Raw genomic sequence first — 26,819 nt, 5'->3', positions numbered from 1 at the left:
AGGCTAATACAGGGGAATCGCTCAAACCAGGGAGGTGGTAGTGAGCCAAGATTGCTCCACTGCACTCCACCCTGGGCGACAGAGTGAGACTCCATCTCAAAAAAAAAAAAGGAAAGAAAATAAGAGATTAAATATCTGTACTGGGCAAGCTAAGAGAGAGGAAACAGGCAAGTGACAGAAAATGGTATGGTAGAAAGATAGAGAGGTTTGCAGTCAGCAAATCTGGATGCTTGCTCCTAGGATGTCACTATCTAAATGTCAGAGCTTCATCTATACTTCAATTTTCTCATCTTTCAAATGGTATAACTGTCCTATCGATCAACTTTAAGGAATTCCTGAAAGGATAAAATGAGATAGCAGATAATGAAGTGTCTGAAAACTCTTAAGAGGACAAAACTATTAAGGCTTTAGTGTGTGTGTGGGGGGGGGGGGGGAAGGAATGACATTAAATCAAAGTAATAAATAACGGCCAGGCACGGTGGCTCACGCCTGTAATCCCAGCACTTTGGGAGGCCAATGCGGGTGATAGTTCGAGACCAACCTGACCAACATGGAGAAATCCCGTCTCTACTAAAAATACAAAACTTAGCCGAGCACGGTGGCGGGTATCTGTAATCCCAGCTACTTGGGAGGCTGAGACATGAGAATAGCCCGGTGAGGTGGCAGGCGCCTATAATCCCAGCTACTTGGGAGGCTGAGACATGAGAACAGCTTGAACCCGAGAGGCAGAGGTTGCAGTGAGCTGAGATCAGGCCATTGCACTCCAGCCTGGACAAAAGAATGAGCCTCTGCCTCAAAAAAAAAAAAAAAAAGAGAAAGTGGCCGGGCGCGGTGGCTCAAGCCTGTAATCCCAGCACTTTGGGAGGCCGAGGCGGGTGGATCACGAGGTCAGGAGATCCAGACCATCCTGGCTAACACGGTGAAACCCCGTCTCTACTAAAAATACAAAAAAATTAGCCGGCCATGGTGGCGGGCGCCTGTAGTCCCAGCTGCTCAGGAGGCTGAGGCAGGAGAATGGCGTAAACCTGGGAGGAGGAGCTTGCAGTGAGCTGAGATTGTACTCCAGCCTGGGGGACAAAGCAAGACTCCGCCTCAAATAAATAAATAAATAAATAGTAAATAACATACAAGCAGCCTTGACAAAAATAATGTCTCTGGAGAGGATTCCACCAAACCAAGTACCCCTTCCACAGGGAGCTCTTCTGCACTCACTGACAAGCTTTCTGTCAGCTGGCCTGCCAACCTGGCCTCCAGACCCAGGAACTAGAAACCTTGTCTGGCCAAAGGCAGCCATTAATACAGGCTGGGTAGAAGTGAGGCCAGTGGTGTGGGAATGTTGCTCTGCAAGGTCCTCGAAATTGGTACAATTCTGCTGTGCATTCTGAACAAAGACTCAGACATACAGCAGTAGAGGTAGCACTGTCATCACAGGGAAGAGACATCTGCCTTAGTGCAGCTGGGGGCTGGATGTTGAGACTTTTGTGAGTCCTCATTACCCGGCAGGGCCTTTTAATAAACCCCAATTACCAGAGGGATCTAGGCTGGTAGAAGATATGTTGATGCAGCATATATTTTAGGAATTTTTTCCCCTTTGTTTTAGTAAATAAAATGGCTTTGCGGGCCGGGCGCGGTGGCTCAAGCCTGTATTCCCAGCACTTTGGGAGGCCGAGACGGGCGGATCACGAGGTCAGGAGATGGTGACCATCCTGGCTAACACGGTGAAACCCTGTCTCTACTAAAAAAAAAAAATACAAAAAACTAGCCGGGCGAGGTGGTGGCGCCTGTAGTCCCAGCTACTCGGGAGGCTGAGGCAGGAGAATGGCGTGAACCCGGGAGGCGGAGCTTGCAGTGAGCTGAGATCCGGCCACTGCACTCCAGCCTGGGCGACAGAGCGAGACTCCGTCTCAAATAAATACATAAATACATAAATACATAAATACATAAATAAAATGGCTTTGCTACAATTGATATGTTGGACCAACAATTTAAGTAGATGGTAGATTATTCCAAGATGTTAATCCTGATGTAGTAATACATTAGTTTTTACAAAATTTTCATCATAATGTATTTTCAGCAAGAGTATTAATCTTTTAATTTATAAAAGGCTACATATTCATCATCTTAGTAATATGCATTCTTTGCTATTGAAGTCTTACAAATGTAAGTTATTTAGTAATTGCTCCTTGTGGGAGTAAAGAGGAGAAATAGAACATACAGCACACTGTTGTATTTTACTTGGCATTTCCAACTTCATTCACGTGAAAACCTTTTTTTCCCCTTATGTAAATTCAGTTCTTGAAATCTGTAGCCTCAGCCTAAATTTCAAATCACCCAGTCAGTTTATTAAAACCAAACCCAAACAAACAAACAAAAAAGACAAGAAGATTTGAGTATTTTATCCGCAATCTTAGAACAAAGAAGTTCTAAGAAGGACAGATTACTTGAGATTTGGATGCCTACAGGACCTGAGTTTAACACAATACACCACAGCTAAATGGGGCTGCAGTAGCATTCCTCAAAGCATCCTTGGTAGCCACATTCTTCTTAGATCAGTTCCTGTTCCCTGGACACTACCGTATCATCTTCCCAGGAGTCAGTATTCTAGTTTTGCTTCAAAAATGCTCAGAAGTGCCGGGCACGGTGGCTCATGCCTGTAATCCCAGCACTTTGGGAGGCTGAGGCGGGCAGATCACGAGGTCAGGAGATCAAGACCATCCTAGCCAATATGGTGAAACCCTGTCTCTATAAAAATACAAAAATTAGTTGGGCGTGGTGACGCATGCCTGTAATCCCAGCTACTCGGGAGGCTGAGGCAGGGGAATCCCTTGAACCATGGAGTCAGAGGTTGCAGTAAGCCAAGATCATGCCACTGCACTCCAGCCTGGCGACAAAAAAAAAAAAAAAAAGAAGAAAGAACACAAAATGTAACATGTGGCTGCGTGTGGTGGCTCATGCCTGTAATCACAGCACTTTGGAAGGCCCAGGCGGGTAGATCACGAGGTCAGGAGTTTGAGACCAGCCTGGCCAACATGGTGAAACCCATCTCTACTAAAAATACAAAAATTAGCCGGGCCTGGTGGCATGCACCTGTAATCCCAGCTTTTCAGTAAACTGAGGCAGATTAGGTTCAACCCCGGAGGCGGAGGTTGCAGTGAGCTGAGATCGCGCCATTGCACTCCAGCCTGGGACAGAGAAAGACTCCATCTCAAAGGAAAAAAAAATTTGCTCAGAAAGGGGCCCGGGTGCAGTGGTATATGCCTGCAACCCCAGTACTTTGGGAGGCTGAGCGGGGAGGACTGCTCGAGGCCAGGGGTTTGAAACCAGCCTGGGAGACATAGGGAGACCCCACCTCTACAAATAAAAATAAAAATTAAAAAATTAAGTGGGCATGGTGGCACGTGCCTGTAGTACTAGTTACTCTGGAGGCTAAGATGGGAGGATCACTTGAGCCCAGGAATTCAAGGTTACAGTGAGCTATGATACTGCCACTACGTTCCAGCCTGGGTGACAAAGTAAGACTATCTCTAAAAAAGAAAGCTTTTGGCATATTAGAAGGAACTAACTTCTTTGTTCTTTATTGAGTATCTTTATGACCACATGAAATGCCTTCTGCAAAATCTTTTTTTGAGTGGGTGGATGTGAGGAAAGTTTAAAAATTTTAAAAACATGTCACTGATCAGTAGAAAGACCTAAGCTTTCTGATCTAATGGATATGCTGGGTTCTAGAGAGAATTATTTTAAAAATAAGACCTATATTTAGACAGATCCTAGTAAAATTTCTGAATTCTACGACAGAAAAACTGTGACAAGTTTCAAAAAAAAAAAAGGTGTTATAATGGAAAGCATATAGATTTGAGATTTATCTTAGGCCATGAGTATTAGAGTGGGCTTATGGAGTCAGAAAGCCAGGGGTTTAACCATGGATTTGCCAGTAATTTGGGGCTTGTTACTTATCTTTTCTATGTCTCAGTTTCCTCATCTGATAAGACAGAATACTAGTAACTATTTCATAAAGTTTTAAAGGAATTAAATGACTCCACACACGAAAAGCACTTAGAACAGTACCTGGGCACATACTGTGTACTTGAGAAATGTTAGTTTTCATTATTAACTAAAATACAACAATAAAAGATAATGGAATCACTGTCTGTATCTCCATTAAAAGATAGTCAGGTAGACTTCTGACTCCAGAAAGATGGCATACACATGCATTTCCCTATTTATCCAGCTAAATATAACTAAAAAACATAGACATTAAGTTGGACAGAAGGTAGCACACTAACTAGGGACCTGGGGACCCAAGGAATAGCATGGTAATGAGTTCTCTGGGCTTTGTATTTGTCTCCTGTATCCCAGACTTAGAGCTGGCAAAGTTGGCAAACCAGAATGCCAACAGGTGAAGACAAAAAAAAAAAAAAAGCCCCAATGAACCTGTTCTCTCTAGCCAAAGAATCACAAAAGGAGTAGTCTAACAAGACTGAAAGCTTTTAAACAAGGATTGCCCTACTTCAGCTAAACAACCCAGAAAAAACTATGGCCACACCCCTACGGACATGCCAGCAAAGGCTGAAGGCAGAGCCTACATTTTCACTCTTGCCAGGATGTAACAAGATGCCCCCAGCCATTTTGCTGGGATAGTGTTAGAAGAGGCCAAGTAGGAAGCTGGATTTTGTTGTTGTTGTTGTTTGTTTGTTTTCTTTTTGCTTGTTTGAGACGGAGTCTTGGTCTGTCGCCAGGCTGGAGTGCAGTGGTGTGATCTTGGCTCACTGCAACCTCCACCTCCTGGGTTCAAGCGATTTTGCTGCCTCAGCCTCCCGAGTAGCTGGCACTACAGGCGCCCACCACCACACTCAGCTAATTTTTATATTTTTAGTAGAGACTGAGTTTCACCATGTTGGCCAGCTGGAATTTTTACCCAACATGGTGAAAATGAGGCTCCACCTCAGTGATATCAGTGGAGACTACATGTGGACCCTGACTTCTACCCCTATCCAGCAGTAACATCACTGGGGTGATGACAGAGGAGGATCTAGTGAAGAATCAGGATTTTACCACCACCAACTGGCAACAAGCACTCCTACCTGTCCCAGCCAAAGAGGTATCAGTGAAAGCCTAGTTGAGAGCTGGAACTCCCATTCCTGCCCTGTCCTCGCCCCTCATGTCAATAGAGGCTGAGTAGGGAACCTGGACTTCTACCTTTACCTGGCATTAATGAAGCAGCATATTACAACCCACCGTTTCACTGACACCCACTGGTGTCAGAGGAAGCCAGTTAACACAGAAAGTTTAAATAAAATCCAGAGTCTCATAACATAATACACAAAATGTCCAGGTTCCAACTAAAAATTACTCATCATATCAACACTAGGAAGATCACAAATCAAATGAGAAATGACAATTAACAGATGTTAATGCCAATGACAAAAATGTTAAAATTATCTGATGAAGATTTTAAAGCAGCCATCATCAAAATGTTTAAGCAAGCATTTATGAACATGCTTGAAACAAGTGAAAACACTGAAAATCTCAGCAAAGAAACAGAAGATATAAAGAGGAACACAATGGAAATTATAGAACTGAAAAACACAATTGAAATAAAAAAACTAAAACTAAGCGATGGGCCCAACAGCAGAACGGAGAAGAAAGGAGAAAGCATAAGTGAACCAGGGCTGGGCACGGTGGCTCGTGCCTGTAATCCCAGCACTTTGGGAGGCCAACGTGGGTGGATCACTTGAGGTCAGGAGTTTGAGACCAGCCTGGCAAACATGGTGAAACTCTGTCTCTACTAAAAATACAAAAATTATCCAGGCATGGTGGTGGGCACCTGTAATCCCAGCTACTCGGGAAGCTGAGGAATCTGTACATAAATGTACAGATTTAAGAAGCTGAACAAACTCCAAAGAGAATAAACCCAAAGAAATCTACAAGACACATCACAGTCAAACTTCTGAAAACTAACAACAACAACAACATCTTTTTTTTTCTTTGCAAAGCAGAGATTTCTCATCAGAAACAATGGAGGCCAAAAGGAAGGAACACATTTTTCAAGTGCTGAAAGAAAAGAGCCATCAACCCAAAATCCTATATCCAGCAAAAATATCCTTCAGGAATGAAACAGGAAATGAAGACGGCCTTGCATGAAGGAAAACAAAGGGAATTTGTTGCTAGCAGATCTACTCTTAAAGAGTGACTAAATGAAGCTGTCTTAACAGAAAGGAAATAAGAAAAGGAACCTTGGAACATCAAGAAGGAAGAAACAACATGGTAAACAAATATAAGGGTAAATACCATGAACTTCCTTCTCTTGAGTTTTCTAAATTACATTCAATGGTTGAAGAAAAATTATAATTGTCCAACCCGGTTCTAAATGTATTCAGAGGAAATATTTAAGATGAGCATATTAAAAATAAGGGAGCATAAAGGGACATAAAAAGAGGTAAGATTTCTAGCCTGAACTGGTAAAGTATACTAGTAGACTGCATATATAATATAATGCCTACAGCATTCAGTAAGAAAACCATACAAAGACACACACTCGAAACACTACAAAAAATCAAAAAGAACTTCAAAAAATTATTCAGGTAACAGAAATAAAAAACAATGAAAACAAACAGAAAACAAAGTTTAAAACGGCAAGCTTAAGTATAAATGGTTTAAATACGCCAATTAAAACACAGAGATTGACAGAATGAATTAAAAAACATCACCCAATAATATGCTGTCTACATGAAACTCACTTTAAAAATAATGATACATACATGTTGAAAAGGATGGAAAAAGATATGTAATGCAAGCATTAATCAAAAGAAAGCAGGAGTGGCTGTAAAAACATCAAAGCAGACTTCAGAGCAAATAAAATTACCAGAGAGAGAAAGAAACATTACATAATGATAAAATGGTCAACCCATGAAAAATACATAGCAATCCTAAATGTGCATGCACAAAACAACAGAGCTGCAAAACTTGTGAAGTAAAAACTGACTGAACAGACAGGAGATATAAACAAATCTATAATTATATTCAAAGACTTCAAGACCCTCTCTCAACAACTGATGAAACAACTAGAAAACTAGCAAGGATAAAGAAAAATTCAACAACACAATTAGACAACAGGATCTAATCAAAATTTATAGAGCACTCTACCGAGCAACAGCAAAATATACATTATTTTCAAATACACATGGCACCTACACCAGGACAGACCACATCCCTGGTCATAAAACAAATCTTAAACAAACTTTCAAAAATCAAAGTCATATAGAGTGTGTAACTGGACATAGTTGAATCAAGCTAGATATTTATAACAGAAAGGTAGCAAGAAAATATTCAAACACTTAGAAACTAATTAACACACTTTTAACTAATCTATAATTTAAAAAGAGGTCTTAAAAGAAATTTTTCAAAATACACTGAATTGATTGAAAATGAAAATACAGGCTGGGTGTGGTGGCTCACGCCTGTAATCCCAGCACTTTGGGAGGCCGAGGCGGGCAGATCATCTGAGGTCAGGAGTTCAAGACCAGACTGGCCAACATGGTGAAACCCCATCTCTACTAAAAATACAAAAAAATTAGCTGGGCGTGGTGGCACGCACCTGTAGTTCCAGTTACTCAGGAGGCTGAGGCATGAGGATCGCTTGAACCCTGGCGGCGGAGATTGCAGTGAGCCGAGATTGCACCACTGTACTCCAACTTGGACGACAGAGCAAGACTCTATCTCAGTTAAAAAAAAAAAAGGGTCGGGGGGAGCCGGGCACAATGGCTTACAGCTGTAATCCCAGCACTTCGGAAGGTCGAGGCGGGTGGTTCACCTGAGGTCAGGAGTTTGAGACCAGCCTAGCCAACATGGTGAAACCCCAACTCTACTAAAAACACAAAAATTAGCTGGGTGTGGTGGCAGGTGCCTGTAATCCCAGCTACTTGGAACGCTGAGGCAGAGGAATTGATTGAACACTGGAGGTGGAGGTTGCGGTGAGCTGAGATCATGCCACTGCACTCCACCCTGGGTGACATGCACAAAACTCTGTCTCAAAATAAAAAAAAAGAAAATGAAAATACAACACATCAAAATTTGAGACATAGGTAAAGCAGTGCTGAGTGGGTAATTCTTAGCACTAAATGCACACATAAGAAAATAAGAAAATCTCAAATCAATATTCTAAACTACATCAAGAACCTAGAAAAAGGGCAAGTTAATCAGGAAAAAAGAAATAGTAAATAACAGAAACCAATTAAATTGAGAAACAAGAAAACAACAGAGAAAAATCAATGAAACAAAAAGTTGGGTCTGTTCTTTGAAATGATCGATAACACTGACAAATCTCTAGGAAGAATGACAAAAAAAAAAAAGAGAAGACACAAATTACCTATATCAACAATTAAATAGGAGAGATCACTAGAGACACTGCAGACATCAAAAGGATAAGAAGGGTATACACACATATACAGACATAAATTTAGTAATATAAATAAAACAGACCAATTCCTCAAAAAATACAAACTACAAAAACTCACCAATATAAGATAGATAATGTGAACAGTTTTATAACTATCAAATAAACTGAATTAGTCATTTAAAAATTCACAAAAAAGAAAGCTCCAGGCCAAGATGCTTTTACCAGAGAATTCCACCAAAGTTGAAATAAGAATGAGCACAAATCCTTGACAATCTTTTGCAGAGAATGGGAGGGAACATTTCTCAAAGCATTTTTTGAAGCCAATGTGATCTTGATATCAAAACCAGATAAAGACAGTATCTGGCAAATACAGACACAAAAATTCTTAACAAAATATTAGCAAGTAGAATTTGGCAATATGTAAATAGACTTTTACAACACCATGACCAAGTAAGGTTTATTCAAGAGATGCAGGGCTAGCTTAATATTAAAAAAAAAAAACAACAACAACAAAGTAATCTACCCATATTAAATGGCTAAAGAAGAAAAATCACATGATCATATTAACTGATTTTAAAAAAACACATTTCACAAACATCAGCAAACAGAAATTTAAAAACTCCCAGAAATAGAAATGGAAGAGAAATTTCTTCAACATGTTAAAAACCATCTACAAAAAACAAGCCGGCAAAAACCAACCAAACAATAACAACAAAAACTGTACAGCTAATATTATTCTTAATTGTGAAAGACTGAATACTTACCCCCCTAAGACCGGGAACAAGGCAGGATATCTGCTCTCACCACTCTTATTCAACATAGTGCTGGAAGTTCTAGCCAGTGCAATAAGGTAGAAAAGGGAATAAAAGGCATACACATCAGAAAGGAAGAAATTAAACTGAGCCTATTTGCCAACATCAACATCTACAACAACAAAATCCCAAAGAATCTTCAAAAAAATTTCTAAAACTAATAAATGAGTTCAGCAAGGTTGCAGGATACCAGATACACATATAAAAATCAACTGTATTTTTATAAATTAGCAATGAACATATGAACACTGAAATTATAAATACAATGACATTTACCATTGTTCAAAAAAAGAAATACAAAGAATTAAATTTAATAAGACATTAGATATGTACAGGACTTATATGCTAAAAATGACAAAACGCTGATTAAAGGAATCAAGTAAGATCTAAATAAATGCAGAGACATACTGTGTTCATGGATTTGAAGACTCAGCATAGGAAAGATATTCTCTACAAATTGATATATAGGTTTAACATAATTCCTATCAAAATCCCAGCAAATTTTTTTGTAGACATAGACAAGTTTAACAAATGTAGACAGAAAGAAAGACAAGGAAATAAAACAGCTAAAGCAATTTTGAAAAAAGAAGACTAAAGGGAGAGGAATCAGTCTATTCAATATAAATACTCATAGCCTAATAAAGACACTGATTGGTTTTGGCAAAAGGACAGACACATAGGTCAATGGAACAAAACGAAGAACCCAGAAATAGACCTACACAAATAAGCCCAAATGATTTCTGAAAAATGTGCAATCCTTTCTCAATGGAGAGACTATATAGTCTTTTCAACAATTAGTGCTGGAACAATGGGACATCCACAGGCAAAAAAAATTGAACCTTGATCTTAACCTCACACACAAAAAACAACTCAAAATAGATCATGAACTTAAACTTAAAATGCAAAACAATGATATAGTTACAAAAAACCTAAGAGAAGATATTTGGGATCTAGGATTAGGCAAAAAAGTTCCAGACTTGACCCCAAAAGCAAAGAGTATAAAAGGAAAAATTGATACACTGGACTTCATTGAAATGAAAATTTTTTTTTGCCTTGAAAGACTCTGTCAAGAGGATGAAGAAAGCAGCAAAAGACCAGGAAAAATATAAATATATTTGCAAACCATACGCCTGACAAAGGGCTAATATCTAAACACAAAACTCAATAGTAAAAAAACCAACCAATTATGGGTTGAATTGTGTTCTCAAAAAGATATGGTGAAGATGTTACTCCCACTATCTCTGAATGTGACTTTATTTGAAAATAGGGGTGTTGAAGATGTAATTAAGAAGTTATAGTTACACTAGAGTAATCCAGTATGACTGGTGTCTTTATAAGAAGAGGAAAAGAGAGAGAGATACAGGAGGAGAGAATGCTGTGTGATATAAGAAGCAGAGACTGAAGGATTGCTGGCTGTCATCAGCAGTTTGAAGAAAGGCATGAACAAATCCTTTCTCAGAGCCCTCAGACAGAACAACCTTGCTATTTATTTGTTTATTTATTTATTTATTTTTTGCAAGTGATTCTCCTGCCTCAGCCTCCCTAGTAGCTGGGACTATAGGAGCGCACCACTATACTCTGTTAATTTTTGTATTTTTAGTAGAGACGGGGTTTCACCATGTTGGTCAGGCAGGTCTTGAACTTCTGGACTCAAGTGATCTGCCCACCGTGGCTTCCCAAAGTGCTGGGATCACAGGTGTGAGCCACTGTGCCCAGCCACCAACATCTTGATTTCAGACTTCTAAACCCCAGAATTGTGAGACAATAGATTTTCTGTTGTTTTAAGCCACCCAGTTTATGGCACTTTGTTAAGGCAGCCCTAGGAAACAATTCAATTAAAAAATGGGCAAAAGAGATATTTCACCAAAGGGAATATACAGATGGTAAATAAGTACACAAACATATGTTCAAAATCATTAGCTATTCGGGAAATAGAAAGTAAAGCCACAATGAGAAATTACTAAATTATACCTATCAGAATGGCTAAAGTAAAAAGTTGTAACACCACCAAATGCTGGCAAGAATGCAGAGAAACTAGAGCATTTTATCTTGTTGGTGGTAATATAATATGGTATAGCCACCCTGGAAAACAGTTTATCAGTTTCTTGTAAAATTAAACATGCAACTGCCATACAACTCAGCAGTTGCACTCCTGGGCATTTATTCCAGGAAACTGAAGACCTATGTTCACATACAAACCTCAACACAAATGTTCATAGCAGCTCTATCTGTGATGGTCTAAAATTAGAAACAACCCAAATACCATTCAACGGGTGAATGATTAAACAAACTTGGGTATGCACATCATCAAATGCCACTCAGCAATAAAAAGAAACAAACTACGGATAGATGCAATAATCAGAATCACTTTCCAGATAATTATGGTGAATGAAAAAAGCCAATCCCAAAAGGTTACATACTGTATAAGTACACTTATCTTGATGTACTGTAAGAAATCCCTGATGTGATGGAAACCTTCTGTATGTTGACTGTATCAAAATTAATATCCTGGTTATGATATTATACTATAGTTTTACAAGATGTTATCATTACAGGAAATTGTGAAAAGAGTACATAGGATCTTTCTGTACTGTTTATTACAGCTGCATGTGAGTCTACAATTATCTCAAAATAAAAATTTTAATTAAAAAATATACAATGGAGCAACATCTATACAGGTCTGATGGAAAAGAACTGTGATGCTAGAACTGTATATCCAGCCAAACTATCTTTCATTTGTATAGAAAAAAAAGAAAGAAGGAAAAAGACATTTTCAGACACATAAGTACACTTCTTTCTCTCTATATAGGTACGTAATAATTCCACTAATTAAAACCCCCCACAGTAATCTAGATTAAGGCTTCAGATTATGTCAGCAAAGCATGGAAGATGAATGGGGAGAAGAAAGTTAAGTTGTGCTAATAGTTTTATTTTGAAAAGTTATAACTACTTAATTTAAAAAGTTGTTACAGAAGTATAAATCTAAATATGTATTTTAAAATGTAGGGAGCCACAAATAGTACATGTAATTTTCATGACTAGCAGAGAGGAAAAAGCAGCAAAGAAATCTGGATAATTTCAGCAAAATATAGGGTAAAAAGGGGAAGAAGGGGAGTCATAAGAGAGCAAATGATAGAAATATAAAATAAAACGGTAGGAACAAAATGAAAACTCAATCATGAGAAAAATAAGTGGTTTAAATCCTCCTATTTAAAAAGGCTCTAGCTCCCACGATTTGGCACACGCACAAAAACCCCAGAAAGACTCTAGGATGAAGAGAAGTTGGTTAATGGGTACAAAAATACAGTCAGGTACAAAGAATAAGTTCTAGTATTTTATAGTGCAATAGGGAAACTGTAGTTAATACTTTGTTGTATTCCAAACACTACGAAATGAAAAAAATTAGATTTTTTTTTTTTTTGAGATGGAGTCTCAAAAAAAGTGGTGCAGTGGTGCGATCTCGGCTCACTGCAACCTCAGGATCCTGAGTAGCTGGGATTACAGGTGTGCGCCACCACACCCAGCTAATTTTTGTATTTTATCTATATAGGGTGTGTGTGTATGTATAAATAACTTTGTGTCTTAACAAAGAAAACACCTTTTCAAATGAATCTGGAACATATACATTTAGATAAATTATTTATTATGCCATAGGAACAGTCCAAAGAACAGAACTCCTAGAGGCCACAATATGTGACTATAATGTGTAAAATTAACCCAATAAAAAGATAAACAAAAGGAAACTACTTATAAATTCAAAACATAATCTTTAAAATGACTTTAGGCTGGGTGTGGTGGCTCACAGCTGTAATTTCAGTGCAGCACTTTGGGAGGCCAAGGTGGGCAGATCACCTGAGGTCAGGAGTTCGAGACCAGCATGGCCAACATGGTGAAACCCCGTCTCTACTAAAAATACAAAAATTAGCCGGGTGTGGTGGTGGGTGCCTGTAATCCCAGCTACTCAGGAGGCTGAGACAGGAGAATCCCTTGAATCCAGGAAGCGGAGGTTGCAGTGAGCAGAGATTGTGCTATTGCACTCCAACCTAGGTGACAAGAGTGAAACTCCACCTCAAAAAAATAAATAAAGTAAAATAAAATAACTTCTGTCTAGTAAGTAACTAAAACAAATCACAGACCATTTAGAAGTTAATCACATTGTGGGAAAAAAGTCTCATACTGAGAGAAAAATCCATAACCTTCAACGTGGGAAAAGTATTCTTACAGGCTACTGTGTAGGTGTGGAAGTGTAACTGATTGTATTATCAATCTAAAAAATAATAATGAAAATAAATGGAAACAAGAATTCAATTCTGGAAAGTAGAAAAAGAACAAATCAAACAAAATAAGCCAGAAGAAGGAATTAATAAAGGTCAAACAAAAATGTATGAATTAAAACAAAACAATGAAAGGAATTGAAATCAACTAACCAAAACACTAAGAATGAGACAGATAAAAAATATTCTTCTGCAGAAATTTAAAAACATCCATGAGATAATTTGAGTACTAATTTTAAAATCTAGAATAGACTTTATAGGAAAATAACCAAAACTGGCTCAAGAAGAAAACTTGAAAATACAGAAATGTCTTCACAAAAAAGGCTTCAGACCCTAATGGCAATGAAGGTAGAACTCGCCAAACTTGCATAGATAAGTAGTCTGCTATGTACAGCAGTCCCTGCTTATCAACGGTGGATATGTTCACAGACCCCCACTAGATGCCTGAAAACCTGGATAGTACCGAGCCCTATGTTTTTTTGAACTGATAACCAAGACTCTAATGGACAGGTAGTGTACACAGCATGTAGACACTGGGCAGAGGATGATCCACGTCCTAGATGAGATGCAGTGAGCACGACAGCTTGAGATTTCATTACACTATTCAGAATGGTGAACAATCTAAAACAAATTGTTTTGGGAATTTTCCATTTAATATTTTCAGACTACAGTTGACCATGGGTAACTGAAACTGCAGAGAGCGAAACTGAAAATAAGGGGGAACTACTGTAAACTGATCCAGAGTATAGAAAAAAATGATGGAAAGCATCCCAACTCATTTAAAGGTGTAAGCATAATCTGGAAACTAAAACCACAACTTCACAGCACAGTTCATAAACCCAAGGCCTCTGGACTGAATCTGGCCTGAAAAAGTACTTTGTTTGGCCTATACAAAGTTTTAAAGATTAAGATAATTTAGATTTGGGAGATTTAACATAAAATTAGCAATTTCCAGCTCTATACAGAAAAAGGTCAGATCTAATAACCCTGGGCTCCACTCTTGCACCGCAAAAACAGCCTGGAGCTGAGTGGCCTCTGCTCCCAGGCTGCCATGTTGTTGCACAATGTGTGTGTGTGTGTGTGTGTTGGGGGGGCGGGGGGGCGCACCGCGCTGAATGCTTATGGGTTACAGCCTAAGTGTGCCTGGCCCTATGTCAACAGAATCGTCATTTGTCATCATTTCTACCACTCCTCATCACTTCCTAATTCTGGTCCAAACGCAGGTTGCCATTTGTGCTCAGGCTGTTATTTTCCTCAATGTAAATATTTCTACCTCTATCAAAAAAACAAAATAAAATAAATTGATGGTTTCATGATTTTGCTTTCTACCAAGTGTATTTGGATGATTTCTTGCCTGGCTTCTGTTGGCACTGAGTTTGTGCCCCTGCTTTACGATTTCTATCTTTGGTTTCCCCACATCAGATGACAGAAATACCCACTTCTATTCTCTTTCATTTGCATAGTTTTGTACCTTAAATTTAAATGTTTAATCCATCTTGAATTTATGGCATGGAAAAAAGACCTAACATGGTTTTTCCAATTTAGTCAACTATTCCAACAGCATTTATACAATTCTTTCTCCACTGTCTTAAAGTTCTACCTTTTTCAGTCACTTTTTTTTTTTTTTTTTTGAGACAGAGTCCTGCTCTGTCTTCAGGCTAGAGCGCAGTGGCGCCATCTCGGCTCACTGCAACTTCCACCTGCCGGGTTCAACTGATTCTCCTGCCTTAGCCTCCCCAGTAGCTGGGACTACAGGCATGTGCCACCACACCCAACTAATGTTTTTGTATTTTTACATACATACATTACATATAAATTAGCATACCACTAATTCATACATGCTAGGGCAATATTTTCATCATTATTCTTCCTCTTTAATATTTTCAAGGCTATTCTTATAAAATCTTTTTTTCAGCTAAACAAGTCTTTAAAATATTCTAGCCGGGCGCGGTGGCTCAAGCCTGTAATCCCAGCACTTTGGGAGGCCGAGACGGGCGGATCACGGGGTCAGGAGATCGAGACCATCCTGGCTAACACGGTGAAACCCCGTCTCTACTAAAAATACAAAAAACTAGCCGGGCGAGGTGGCGGGTGCCTGTAGTCCCAGCTACTCCGGAGGCTGAGGCAGGAGAATTGTGTGAACCCGGGAGGCGGAGCTTGCAGTGAGCTGAGATCCGGCCACCGCACTCCAGCCCGGGCGACAGAGCAAGACTCCGTCTCAAAAAAATAAATAAAATAAAATAAAATAAAATATTCTATTGGGCCGGGCACAGTAACTCATGCCTGTAATCCCAGCACTTGGGGAGGCAGAGGTGGGCAGATCACTTGAGCTCAGGCGTTCAAGATCAGCCCGGACAACAGGTAAAACCCCGTCTCTACAAAAAATATAAAAATTAGCTTGGCATGGTGGTGCATGTCTATGGTCCCAGCTACTTAGCGGGCTGAGGTGGGAGGATCACCTGAGCCCAGGAGCAGTGAGCCGAGATTGCGCCACTGCACTCCAGCCTGGGTGACAGAGGAAGACTTGGTCTCAAGGAAAAAAAAAAAAGTGAAAAAGCCTGGGCACAGTGGCACATACCAGTAATCCCAGTGTTTTGGGAGGCTGGGGTAGCGGGGTAGCAGGGTAGCAGGACAACTTGAGCCTGGGAGTTTGATACCAGTCTGAGCAATATAGTAAGACCCAGGCAAGGTGGGGTACACCTGTAGTCCTAGCTACTCAGGAGGCTAAGGTGGGAGGACTGCTTGAGCCCAGGAATTGGAGTCTATGGTAAGCTATAACTAGATCATACCACTGTACTCCAGTCTTGGCAACAGGGCTAGACCCTGTCTCTTCAAAAAAAAAAAAAAAAAGAAAAAAGAAAGCTTTTGGCAAATAGAAATTATGCACTTCTTCATTGAGTATCTTTATGGCCTCTTGTGAGCTTTGGTTAGCAAGATTTTCCCGGGACCGAGTCGTCCCTGGCAATGGCAAGGCTGCATTTCTGGATATTTGAGGACCAGACACTGTAATGCAGGAACTCCAGTGGGTATCCTGCACCGAGAGATTTTGAGCCTCAGCACCTAAGCTGGCCCTCCTGAATGATAACGCTGCCTCACTTAAGGTGCTCCAGTCTCTACAACTCATATTTCAAAGGTCTCCCTCTGTATTCCCAGTCTTTTATGATCTTTTATAATCTGTAAACTTAATTATTTGAAATAGATATCGGGGTTCTACCAGGGAAAAAGAGATCAGGGTTCAAACATCTTTTATCTTCAAAAGGCAGACAGCTAGGCAAGAAATTGGCTGGCGTTCCATAAATATTTTTCTAAGACTATCTTCTCTCTATTGTTTCAAGTTTGAGGTTATCCTTGTTTTTTCATTCTTCAGAGGATAACTCTTCTTTCAAGTTTTTTTTTTTTTCTTTCTTTCAAATCTCAGTATATACCAGAAGACTTCTTTCTAGTTTTAAGACACTGATAAGTAGGTATCTGGGTATTCTGTCTTTAAGTACCAAATCTGGAAATAAGTAACTCTGAAACCTCTCAGTCTTTAGGCAAAAGTCTATTTTTCTACAGTAACTTCTTTAATGTTTCCTTTTCTGGGGCTTCCTCTTATTTACACCCCTTCCCATTATTTAAAGGACAGTTGGGGGAACAACAACAACAAAAAACTAGGTCTACTGGAATTGCCATAATCAATCTGTCTATTCCATCTATGTTTTATTTGGGATCTTTCCATTTAGCCTTAATTTTACTGACTACCTCTTATTTTGATTACATTTTTTTATCAAAGGATGTTGTGATTTTAAAGTATATTTCATCGCAGTGTTTTAGCTTTTTTCACCTAATTCTAACCAGACGTATATATGTATGTATGTATGTATTTGTTTGTTTGAGAAAGGGTCTCACTATGTTGCTTTGGCTGGACTTGAACTTCTGGGCTCCAGCAATCTTCCTGCTTCAGTCTCCAGAGTAGCTGGGCCTACAGATGTCTGGCACCATGCCTGACCAGTTCCTTTAATTTACTTATTTTTTTTCCCTGATCAGTTCCTTTTAATAGCCTTTGTGTTTTTTTTAATCCTTTCTAGCCCTGTTATTGAAAATTCCAATTTCTTCACAGTTTGGATTTTTTCTGTTTCTTCTGCCACCATTGTTTTCTCTGGGTTTGTGTATAGCTTTTCTCTTTGCTGCTATTCCACAGTTCTAAAATCAAGCTTGAGGTGCTATCTTTAATTTGTTTACCATAATTGAAGTTTGTCTACTTGAATATTTTTAAAAATTTCAGATGTTTGTTATTTTGGTAAGTCTATTTTTACTCTACCATATTCCTAGTAATTTTTTTTTTTTTTTTTTTTTTGAGATGCAGTTTCGGTCTTGTTGCCCAGGCTGGAGTGCAATGGCGCGATCTCGGCTCACTTCAACCTCCGCCTCCTGGGTTCAAGCGAATTCTCCTGCCTCAGCCACCTGAGTAGCTGAGATTACAGGCATGTGCCACCACACCCAGCTAATTTTGTATTTTTAGTAGAGACGGGGTTTCTCCTAGTAGAGGTCTGGTTTCTCCTCGAAGAGAGTTTGAGACTGGTCTTGAAATCCCGACCTCAGGCCTTGGCCTCCCAAAGTGCTGGGATTACAGGCATAAGCCACCATGCCCGGCCATTTTCTCCATTTTTATGTAATGATGAAATCTATTTTCAATGTAAATCATTCTTTGAGATCTTTATGAGACTTAACTTTGAGGGCAAAGAAGACTTTAACGTCTCCTGCTCCCTTTTTTTTTCTTTTCACAGGTATGGATTTAATTATTTTCTTTCTTTCTTCCCTTTCCTCCTTCCTTCCATTTCCTCCTTGCCTCCTTCCTTCCTTCCTTCCTCCCTCCCTCCTTGCTCTATCGCTTGGATTGGGTGCAGTAGTACAATCACACCTCACTGCAGCTTCGACCTCCTGAGCTCAAGGGATCCTCCTGCCTCAGCTTCCTGAGTGGCTGGGACTACGGGCACATGTCACCATACCCAGCTATTTTTTGAAATTACTTTTTGTAGAGACGGGGTTTAACCATGTTGCCCAGGTTGGTCTTGAACTCCTGGCCTCAAGTGATCCTCCCTGCCTTGGCCTCCCAAAGTGTTGGGATCACAGGCATGAGCCACCATGCCCAGCCCCTTTCTTCTTTTGTTTTTGTGCCATAGATTTAGTAGAACTCAAATTCCCTTCTGACATCTGTATTCCAGGCATGAGTGTGCATGCAGTGTAATTTTTTTTTTTTTTTTTGAGACAGAGTCTCGCTCTGTTGCCCAGGCTAGAGTGCAGTGGCACAATCTTGGCTCACTGCAGCCCCAGCCTCCCGGGTTCAAGCAGATTTTCCTGCCTTAGCCTCCCAAGTAGCCGGGACTACAGGTGCGTGCCACCACGCTCAGCTAATTTTTTGTATTTTTAGTAGAGATGGGGTTTCACTGTGTTAGCCAGGATGGTCTCGATCTCCTGACTTCGTGATCTGTCCACCTTGGCCTTTTTTTTTCTTTTTTTTAAAAGAGGCAGAGTCTTGCTCTATCACCCAGGCTGGAGTGCAGTAGCATGATCATAGCTAAGTGCAGCCTCAAACTCCTAGAGTCAAGGGATCCTCTTACCCTGGCACTGGGATTACAGGCGTAAGCCACAACTCCCAGTCCCACACTTTTACAAAGAATCTGCTAATCAACATTTAACTATTGACTTCTACATGATTAATTGTTTTTTGATTAACTGATGGCAGCACTCTTAGGAATATGAGTTAGGGGGAAACAACACAGAGTAATGCAGACAGAAAGAGGATGAAATGGAAGACAAGTTATAAAGGAAGAAAATACTCTCAGGTTGAACTTTACATCTTAATTACACAAAGGCAGTGTGAAAAGAAATACGAAGCAATAAGTGATTCCCATCTCAACATGAAATAAACTCTAGGGGTAATACCATAACTACTTAATTTTAGAAAAAAAGCTGATTTCGTTCCTAAGAAAGCAACATGTTTTTTTTCTGCTGTGAGGAAAATAAAAATGCAACAGGAGAGCAATGCCTCATTTTGGCACTCAAAACTATCCTCTGATTATCTGCAGATGTTTAATTTTAAATCTCTCTCAAGTCTGATGAATGGGCCTGTGAGTCTCTTTACTCAGAGCCAATTTTTAGTCTACATTAAAGACTCATTAGCTCCTGGTTCTTATACAGGTCAGCATAACAGATATCTGCAGAGCACAAAACAAATATGATTCTTAAAAATTTGGTGTTTCCATGAAAAGAATCCCACAATAGAGGATTCGATGAGCCACATGAACTGAGGTTCTGAGATTCTCATATTATTTAAAGAGCTCAGCCTCTTCTGTGATTGTATTGGACTCTTAGAAGGGGATGAGTGGGGACTTAATTTAAAGAGTTTTCACTGTGGGCAGTAATTTACAGTAAACTAGAGAGTATTCACTCTTAAGAGGCTGGCTAGATATACGAGAAAAATACAAGCAAGCATAGGTAAAGATGATGTAAATTAGGGAAATTAAACAAAAATTTTCCAGATGTATAGGTAACTAATCACACATGTAAGCATCTTCACCTTCAGCAGCAGCAGCAGCAGCTTAAAATTTAAAAAAAAATTTTTTTTTTTTGGTGTTTCAGGCTGGGCGTGGTGGCTCATGCCTATAATCCCAGCCCTTTGGGAGGCCGAGGTGAGAGGATAGCTTAGGCCCAGGAGTTCAAGACCAGACTGGACAACATGGCAAGACCCCGTCTCTACAGAAAAATTTAAAACTTAGCCAAGTGTGATGGTATGCACCTGTGGTCCCAGCTACTCAGGAGGCTGAAGTGAGAAGGTTGCTTGAGCCCAGGAGGTCGATGCTACAGTGAGCCGTGATCATGCCACTGCACTCCAGCCTGGGTGACAGAGAATGATCCTGTCTCAAAAAATAAAAAATAAAAAATAATTGGTGTGTCCAGTAGCTGAAATAAACAGCAGTTATCATTAATGTTAACCTACTTATTCACTGGAATTAATATAGAGATGGATCATGAAAAGAAACTCTTTTTTGTTGTTTGTTTTTTTGAGACATGGTCTTGCTCTGTGGCCCAGGCTGGAATGCAGAGGTGCAATCACAGATCACTGCCACCTCAACCTCCTGGGTTCAAGCAACCCTTCTGCCTTAGCCTCCCCAGGAGCTGCAACTATAGGCATGCACCATGAAGCCCAGTTAATTTTTTTATTTTTATAGAGATGGGGTCTTGCTATTTTGCCCAGGTTGGTCTGGAATTCCTGAGCTTAAGGGATTCTCCTGCCATGACCTCAGAAAGTGCTGGGATTACAAGCGTGAGCCACTGCACCAGGCACATATGAAATTTTTTGAAAAATATTTTGGGTAATAGATATATATTATTTGAAAATGGCTGTATCTTGTCTAATCCTTCAAGAAAACCAACCTGATTGTAAAGAAGAAATTAAAATGATTATTTGCAGGTGATGGTAAAATAAAAAAGAATCTTACTAAAAGAACAAAAAGAATACTAATAAATATATGCAATCTGTATTAAGAAAATATAAAAGACATAAAAAAAGATGTGAATAAAATATCCTCTTCTTGGTTGTAAAGATTCTAAATATTATAAAGATGTCAATTTTCCTTAAATCCATCAATTTACTGCAGATACAATTTTAAAAAACTGACAGGGTTTGTCTTTTCTGAGAGGATAAGAGCGGTTAGAGAGGCTAATTCTAGTCTAAAAGTAAAAATGAAAATGAAAGCATAGCCAGAAATATTCTAAAAAAGAAAAACCTGTGCTGCTGACACTTGAATTGACAGATGAACAGGACAGAATAGAGATATGATAGTTGCTGTTTACCAAATATTTTCAGCTTTCCATCTTCCTTCTGCACACATGTATGACTGTACTTCCTGGCTGTCTTGCTGTGGGTAGGGTCATGTGACTAAAACTTGTCAGCAAGCTATGAAGGGAACTGATGTATGTCTCTTTCAGGCTGAACATCTTATTGATGGTGTGAGATTCTCCAGGCCCTTCTTTCCCTTAATCAGGACAGCTGGTAATGTTCAAGATGGTGGCAACTCCATTAGTTTCTGAGTAAGAAGACACGGAGTAGAGCTCTCAGCCAACTCTTGATGAACACGTACCAAAAGGAAGGAAAACTCTTGTTATAAGCCATTAAGATTTTGAGGTTGTTTGTTACCACAACATAACCTAGCTTATGCTGGTGGATACAAGAAAGTCAAAGAATAGCCCAAATTAATATAGGAATCATAAAGCTGACATTTCCCATTAGTGAGAGAGAGAGATGGATTATTCACAAATGATATTGGAACAATTAGGTAGCCAGTTGAGAAAAAGAATTAAGATAGCTTTATTCTTTGTATTAAAATATATCTGAGCTGTACCAAAGGTTTAAATATAAAAAATGAAATTATGAAAATATTGAAAGATATCAAAGAATTTAAAAAATAATCTCAAAATGGGGAAGGCCTTTCTAAGTAAAACCCAGAAGCACCCCCCAAAAAAATCCACAGAAACTTTCTGCTTAGGGGAAAAAAGTACTTTCACACATTATTAGTGGCACTGTGAGTAGAATTATCGGCTTCCACAAGAGCAACTCAGCAAAATTATACATGCACTTACCTATTGACCCAGCAATTCCACATTTAGGAATTTATCTTTCAGATGTACTTGCATACATACGCAAAGACATGTTTGTACCAGGCTCTTCACATAGCCTTGTTTTAAAAGCAAAAGGTTGGCGGCAACCTAAATATGTAATTGGTTACGTCACAGAATATCACTATAATCTAATATTTTGCAGTTGTTAAAGAATGAGCCATGGTGGCTCACGCCTGTAATCCCAGCACTTTGGGAGGCCAAGGTGGGAGGACTGCTTGAGGCCAGGAGTTAGAGACCAGCCTGGGTCAACACAATTAAAAAAAAAATTATTATTATTTTTAACTAGCTGGGCATGGTGGCACATGCTTGTAGTCCTAGCTACTCAGGAGGCTGAGGTTAGAGGATCATCTGTGACCCAAGGTTCGAGACTACAGCAAGCTATGATCACATCACTGCATTCCAGCCAAGATGACAGAGCAAGATCCTATCTCTAAAAATTAAAAAAAAAAAAAAAAATGTAGATTTGGCACAGTTCCATAACATTGCTAAATAAAAAACAAAACAAAACAAAATAACATACAGACCGTGCATGTGGCATACTACCACTGATATAAAAAGAAAAGAGAAGCTAGCTTTGTATATGTCTAAAAAGGTCTCTAGAATAATATATAAAAAACTGGTATCAGTGATTGAGGCTCTCACAGGGCTGGAAGGACAATGACTTCACTGAATACCTGTTTATAATATCTTTAGTATTTTGTTGCTAGTATATGTTAATGTTACTTATTGAAGAGAATAAAAAATTTAATTGTAAATGGAATTGGAAGCAGCTACTTTTATTTTTATGTATTTTTTAAGCAGTTTTTCTTTTTTTTTTTTTTTTTTTTGAGATAGAGTCTCACTCTGTTGCCCAGGCTGGAATGCAGTGATGCCATCTTGGCTCACTGCAACCTCCGCCTACCGGATTCAAGTGATTCATCCTGCCTCAGTCTCCCGAGTAGCTGGGACTACAGGCATGTGCCACCACACCCGGCTAATTTTTTGTATTTTTAGTAGAGATGTGGTTTCACCGTGTTAGCCAGGATGGTCTTGATCTCCTGACCTTGTGATCTGCCCTCCTCGGCCTCCCAAAGTACTGGGATTACAGGCGTGAGCCACTGCTCCAGGCCTTAAGAAGCTATTTTTAAAGAAAATTGTCCCAGTTGTTCGTAAAGATTCATAGAAATTTAAAAATCTTGATTCTTATTTAAAAGACTTAGTTGAAAATCCTGGCTTTTTCTGGATAAAGGTAATGAGGAAAAATTATCACAAGGATAATTAGATACTTCACAAATATCCTATAGCTATCTGTTTTAAATTAGCATTTCCTTAGATAAGGTAATCACTTGATGATCATTTTAATTATTCCTTTATAATTATATATAAATTGTTTCTTCTCAGTTGTCTAATATCTCTAGAACGACAGTAAAAGTAACATGAATAATGCACATTCTTGTCTTAATCTAATGAGATTGCTGTTCCATGAATAGAATACGTGTGGCTATACACACACGCACACACACACACACACACACACACGGAATTTCCATCTATACCTGCTAATACACTACTTTTTACTGAGTTGGAAAATGTACTCCTTGAGCCCAGAATTTCATTGATTGTAATCCTGTAATACTACATTTTTTACATCCAGTGTAGCAATACAATACTCCTTGAGGGTAACAGAGATCTTATTACTTTACTCACTCAATAACAGTTAGCTTTTTAAAGTATTTCTCTTTATTCAAAGGTAAGCACTAATGATGAGCAGCTCTGACTTCACTAGGAAATCTTCCATTTCTTTGATTTCTTTTGGTTTTGGCATTAGACTGAAATTTTTGGAGAAAACCCTGATTGAGTTATGTGATGCTGCTTTAGTAAAGCATCTAAATCAACATACAGGAAGAAGAATAATTAGAATCTGGTTGAAACCACACTGCAGCACTTTACCAGGCAGAATCAGAGCATGAAGCCACATGAACTACGGACTTAGAATAAACTTTAGATCCCTCGGATGTAAAATAGGAAATATAAAATTTCATCACAGGTACCTGGTAGCACTTCGGTATTTTGTCTTTTGTTGTTGTTGTTCTTTTGTACACTTTAGTATTTTGAATAAGCTCCTTGTTTTCAATTAGTTATAGAATAATTTACTTTTGCAAACAAACTACAATGTTGTAAGTCTCATACAATTGTTATACTGGACATTGTCTCTCTCTAGGGTCTCCCTTGAAAATAGTTCCATGGATTCCATTAATGACTTTGGCTTTAAATTTCATGGAAACTGACAGATTTGGGATTTTCATATTTGAAATTCTCTTCCTAGTGTCATAATTTCCAAAGCAAAAAGGCTAGACATTGGCTTAAATAAGTCAAAATAATATGCAAGTAAATCTTTGCATTAAATGGACTACAGTGTTCAGCTTACTACTTTGTTTCTCTGCCATCCTGGTTTACGTTCAAATGGACTGTTAATAATAAAAATGTTATAAGCACAACTGTAAATATATCATCTATGGATTTTGATTACATCCAATGTAGCAATACAATTAATCTACGAAAAATTACCTAAAAAGAGCTAGCCTGATATATATATAATCCCTGAAACTGAAGAACCTTTTTTTCCAAGTGATTAATTCAGATATTAATCAAAATGAACATTTTACATTGTGCTTTAGAGTTTGTGACTAGGATGTATATATATTATTTAATCCTTATAATCACTATGGGATAGATATGCTCCCCAGTATTCAGATGAACAACTGAGACTCAGAAAAGTCAAGCTGGCTGCCCAAACTGAAACCACTAGTGAGTGATAGAAGAAACAAACTCACATCTTTTTTTCTTTTTTTTTTTTTTTGAGGTGGAGTCTCACTCTACTACCTAGGCTGGAGTGCAGTGGCTTGATCTCGGCTCACTGCAACCTCCACCTCCCACATTCAAGTGATTCTCCTGCCTCAGCCTCCCAAGTAGCTGGATTACAGCCCGTCACCACACCCAGCTAATTTTTGTATTTTTAGTAGAGAGGGAGTTTCACCATGTTGGCCAGGCTGGTCTCAAACTCCTGACCTCAAGTGATCCGCCCAACTCAGTCTCCCAAAGTGCTGGAATTACAGGCGCGAACCACCATGCCTGGCCACATATCTGAATTCGAATCTCTTACTCTTCCCATGAGAACCTGCTGCCTTCCACAGATCTTGATAAGCCTGGACTGCAGTGGTAGGGTTAGAATGGATACACAAGTAAAAACAATTTCCTTGGTTGGTTCCTGTGGGCAGTAAGTATGCTGATGCATCTTGGATCATCTTCATTGCCTTAGAGGGCCTCCAGAAAGACCAGCACCATAATTCCTAAATAAATGGCAACAAAGTATATATTTTTAAACTTTTTATTTTGAAATAATTTTCAATTTATAGAAAAGTTGCAAGAGTTCCCAAATACCCTTCGCCTAGCTTCCCCAAATGTTAAAATCTTACGTAAGGATAGTAGAAAGACAGGAAATCAACAGATATAATCCTATTAACTAAAATACAGACTTTATGCAATTTTCCCCCGTTTTCCCATTAATATTCTTTTTCTGTTCTAGGATCCCACATTGCATTTAGTTCTATCTTTTTTTTTTTTTTTTGAGATGGAGTCTCACTTTGTTCCCCAGGTTGGAGTGCAGTGGCACGATCTCTGCTCACTGCAAGCTCTGCCTCCTGGGTTCATGCCATTCTCCTGCCTCAGCCTCCCAAGTAGCTGGGACTACAAGCGCCTGCCACCACGCCCGGCTAATTTTTTTGTATTTTTAGAGATGGGGTTTCACCATGTTAGCCGGGATGGTCCCATCCTGACCTCGTGATCCGCCTGCCTCGACCTCCCAAAGTGTTGGGATTACAGGCATGAGCCACTGCGCCCAGCTGTTGCATTTAGTTGTACCTCTTTAGTCTCCTCCAATCTGTGACAAAGAACTGTGTCTTTTAAATTAAAATTAATCAATGTTCATTTTATTCTGAAAACGTCATGACACTTCTCGAAACAGCACTGAATATTAAAAACCTGCTTTGGGAATTGCTATGTCTATGTGATAATCAAGAAAAATCAAGAAAACATCCTGAAATAAAGAGCCAGAGTGGCCCTAAAGATAGAAAAAAGAAAGCCACTCTTTAAACGTAGGAATTGGCTGTGACAATCTGAATGTATCAGTTGTATTTGAGACACCTGTCCATCAACAGTCAGTTATAACTCCCTGGAAAAGCACAGGATTACAACATCTACTTCTGGAGTATAACAGATATAAATCAATACAACTCTGTTTAATGGAGCAGTCATTAAAGAGTTATTTAGTTTGTTTTAAAGGAGTTGAGTTTGTTCAGTCTACAGACAAGGTAAATTAATAACTAAATTCAAGTATACAAAGGTGATTAGAAGGCACTAAATTTTCTCCACATAGTGACCTCCTTTTCTAATTGGTAGCATAAAAGTTGCTGAGCTGTCAGTGATCCTAATTCAAACCCAAACCCCTGTGAAAGGTGAAGAGTCTTTGGACCCTATTGAAGCTACTCTGGGAGAAGTGTCAACAGGGTTCTCTATAAACCTCGATAGCTACTTCTTATTCTTGAGGATTCTAGATTGAGCACATTAATTCCAGGACTTTAATGGTGAATTCTTAGTTACTCGAAAAGGTACCAGAATTCCTACAGGAGTTTAGAATCC

General features: G+C 39.0%; 1 protein-coding gene across 6 annotated transcripts in view; it reads right to left on the bottom strand.

Annotated features, from left to right (window-relative positions):
* The window catches only part of RNF24 (ring finger protein 24), a 93,818-nt gene that overhangs the window by 41,549 nt on the left and 25,450 nt on the right, over positions 1–26,819 (bottom strand). The window contains exons 2-3 of one of the 6 annotated variants that reach the window (XM_023217938.1): positions 21,318–21,588; positions 9,160–9,228 (exon numbers count right to left, since the gene is read on the bottom strand). The exons of 2 other annotated variants lie outside the window; for them this stretch is intronic. In XM_023217938.1, coding sequence (XP_023073706.1) covers positions 9,160–9,215 — 56 coding nt within the window. In that variant the 5' untranslated portion in view covers positions 9,216–9,228; positions 21,318–21,588. The remainder of the gene's footprint in view (positions 1–9,159; positions 9,229–21,317; positions 21,589–26,819) is intronic. 3 more of the 6 variants (XM_023217940.1, XM_023217942.1, XM_023217939.1) reach the window with 3 other exon arrangements.

Source organism: Piliocolobus tephrosceles, chromosome 20 (genome assembly GCF_002776525.5).
Source record: "Piliocolobus tephrosceles isolate RC106 chromosome 20, ASM277652v3, whole genome shotgun sequence".
NCBI lineage: Eukaryota > Metazoa > Chordata > Mammalia > Primates > Cercopithecidae > Piliocolobus > Piliocolobus tephrosceles.
The sequence above is the reverse complement of the archived record's forward strand: the minus strand, read 5'-3'. Positions and strand labels throughout refer to the sequence as shown.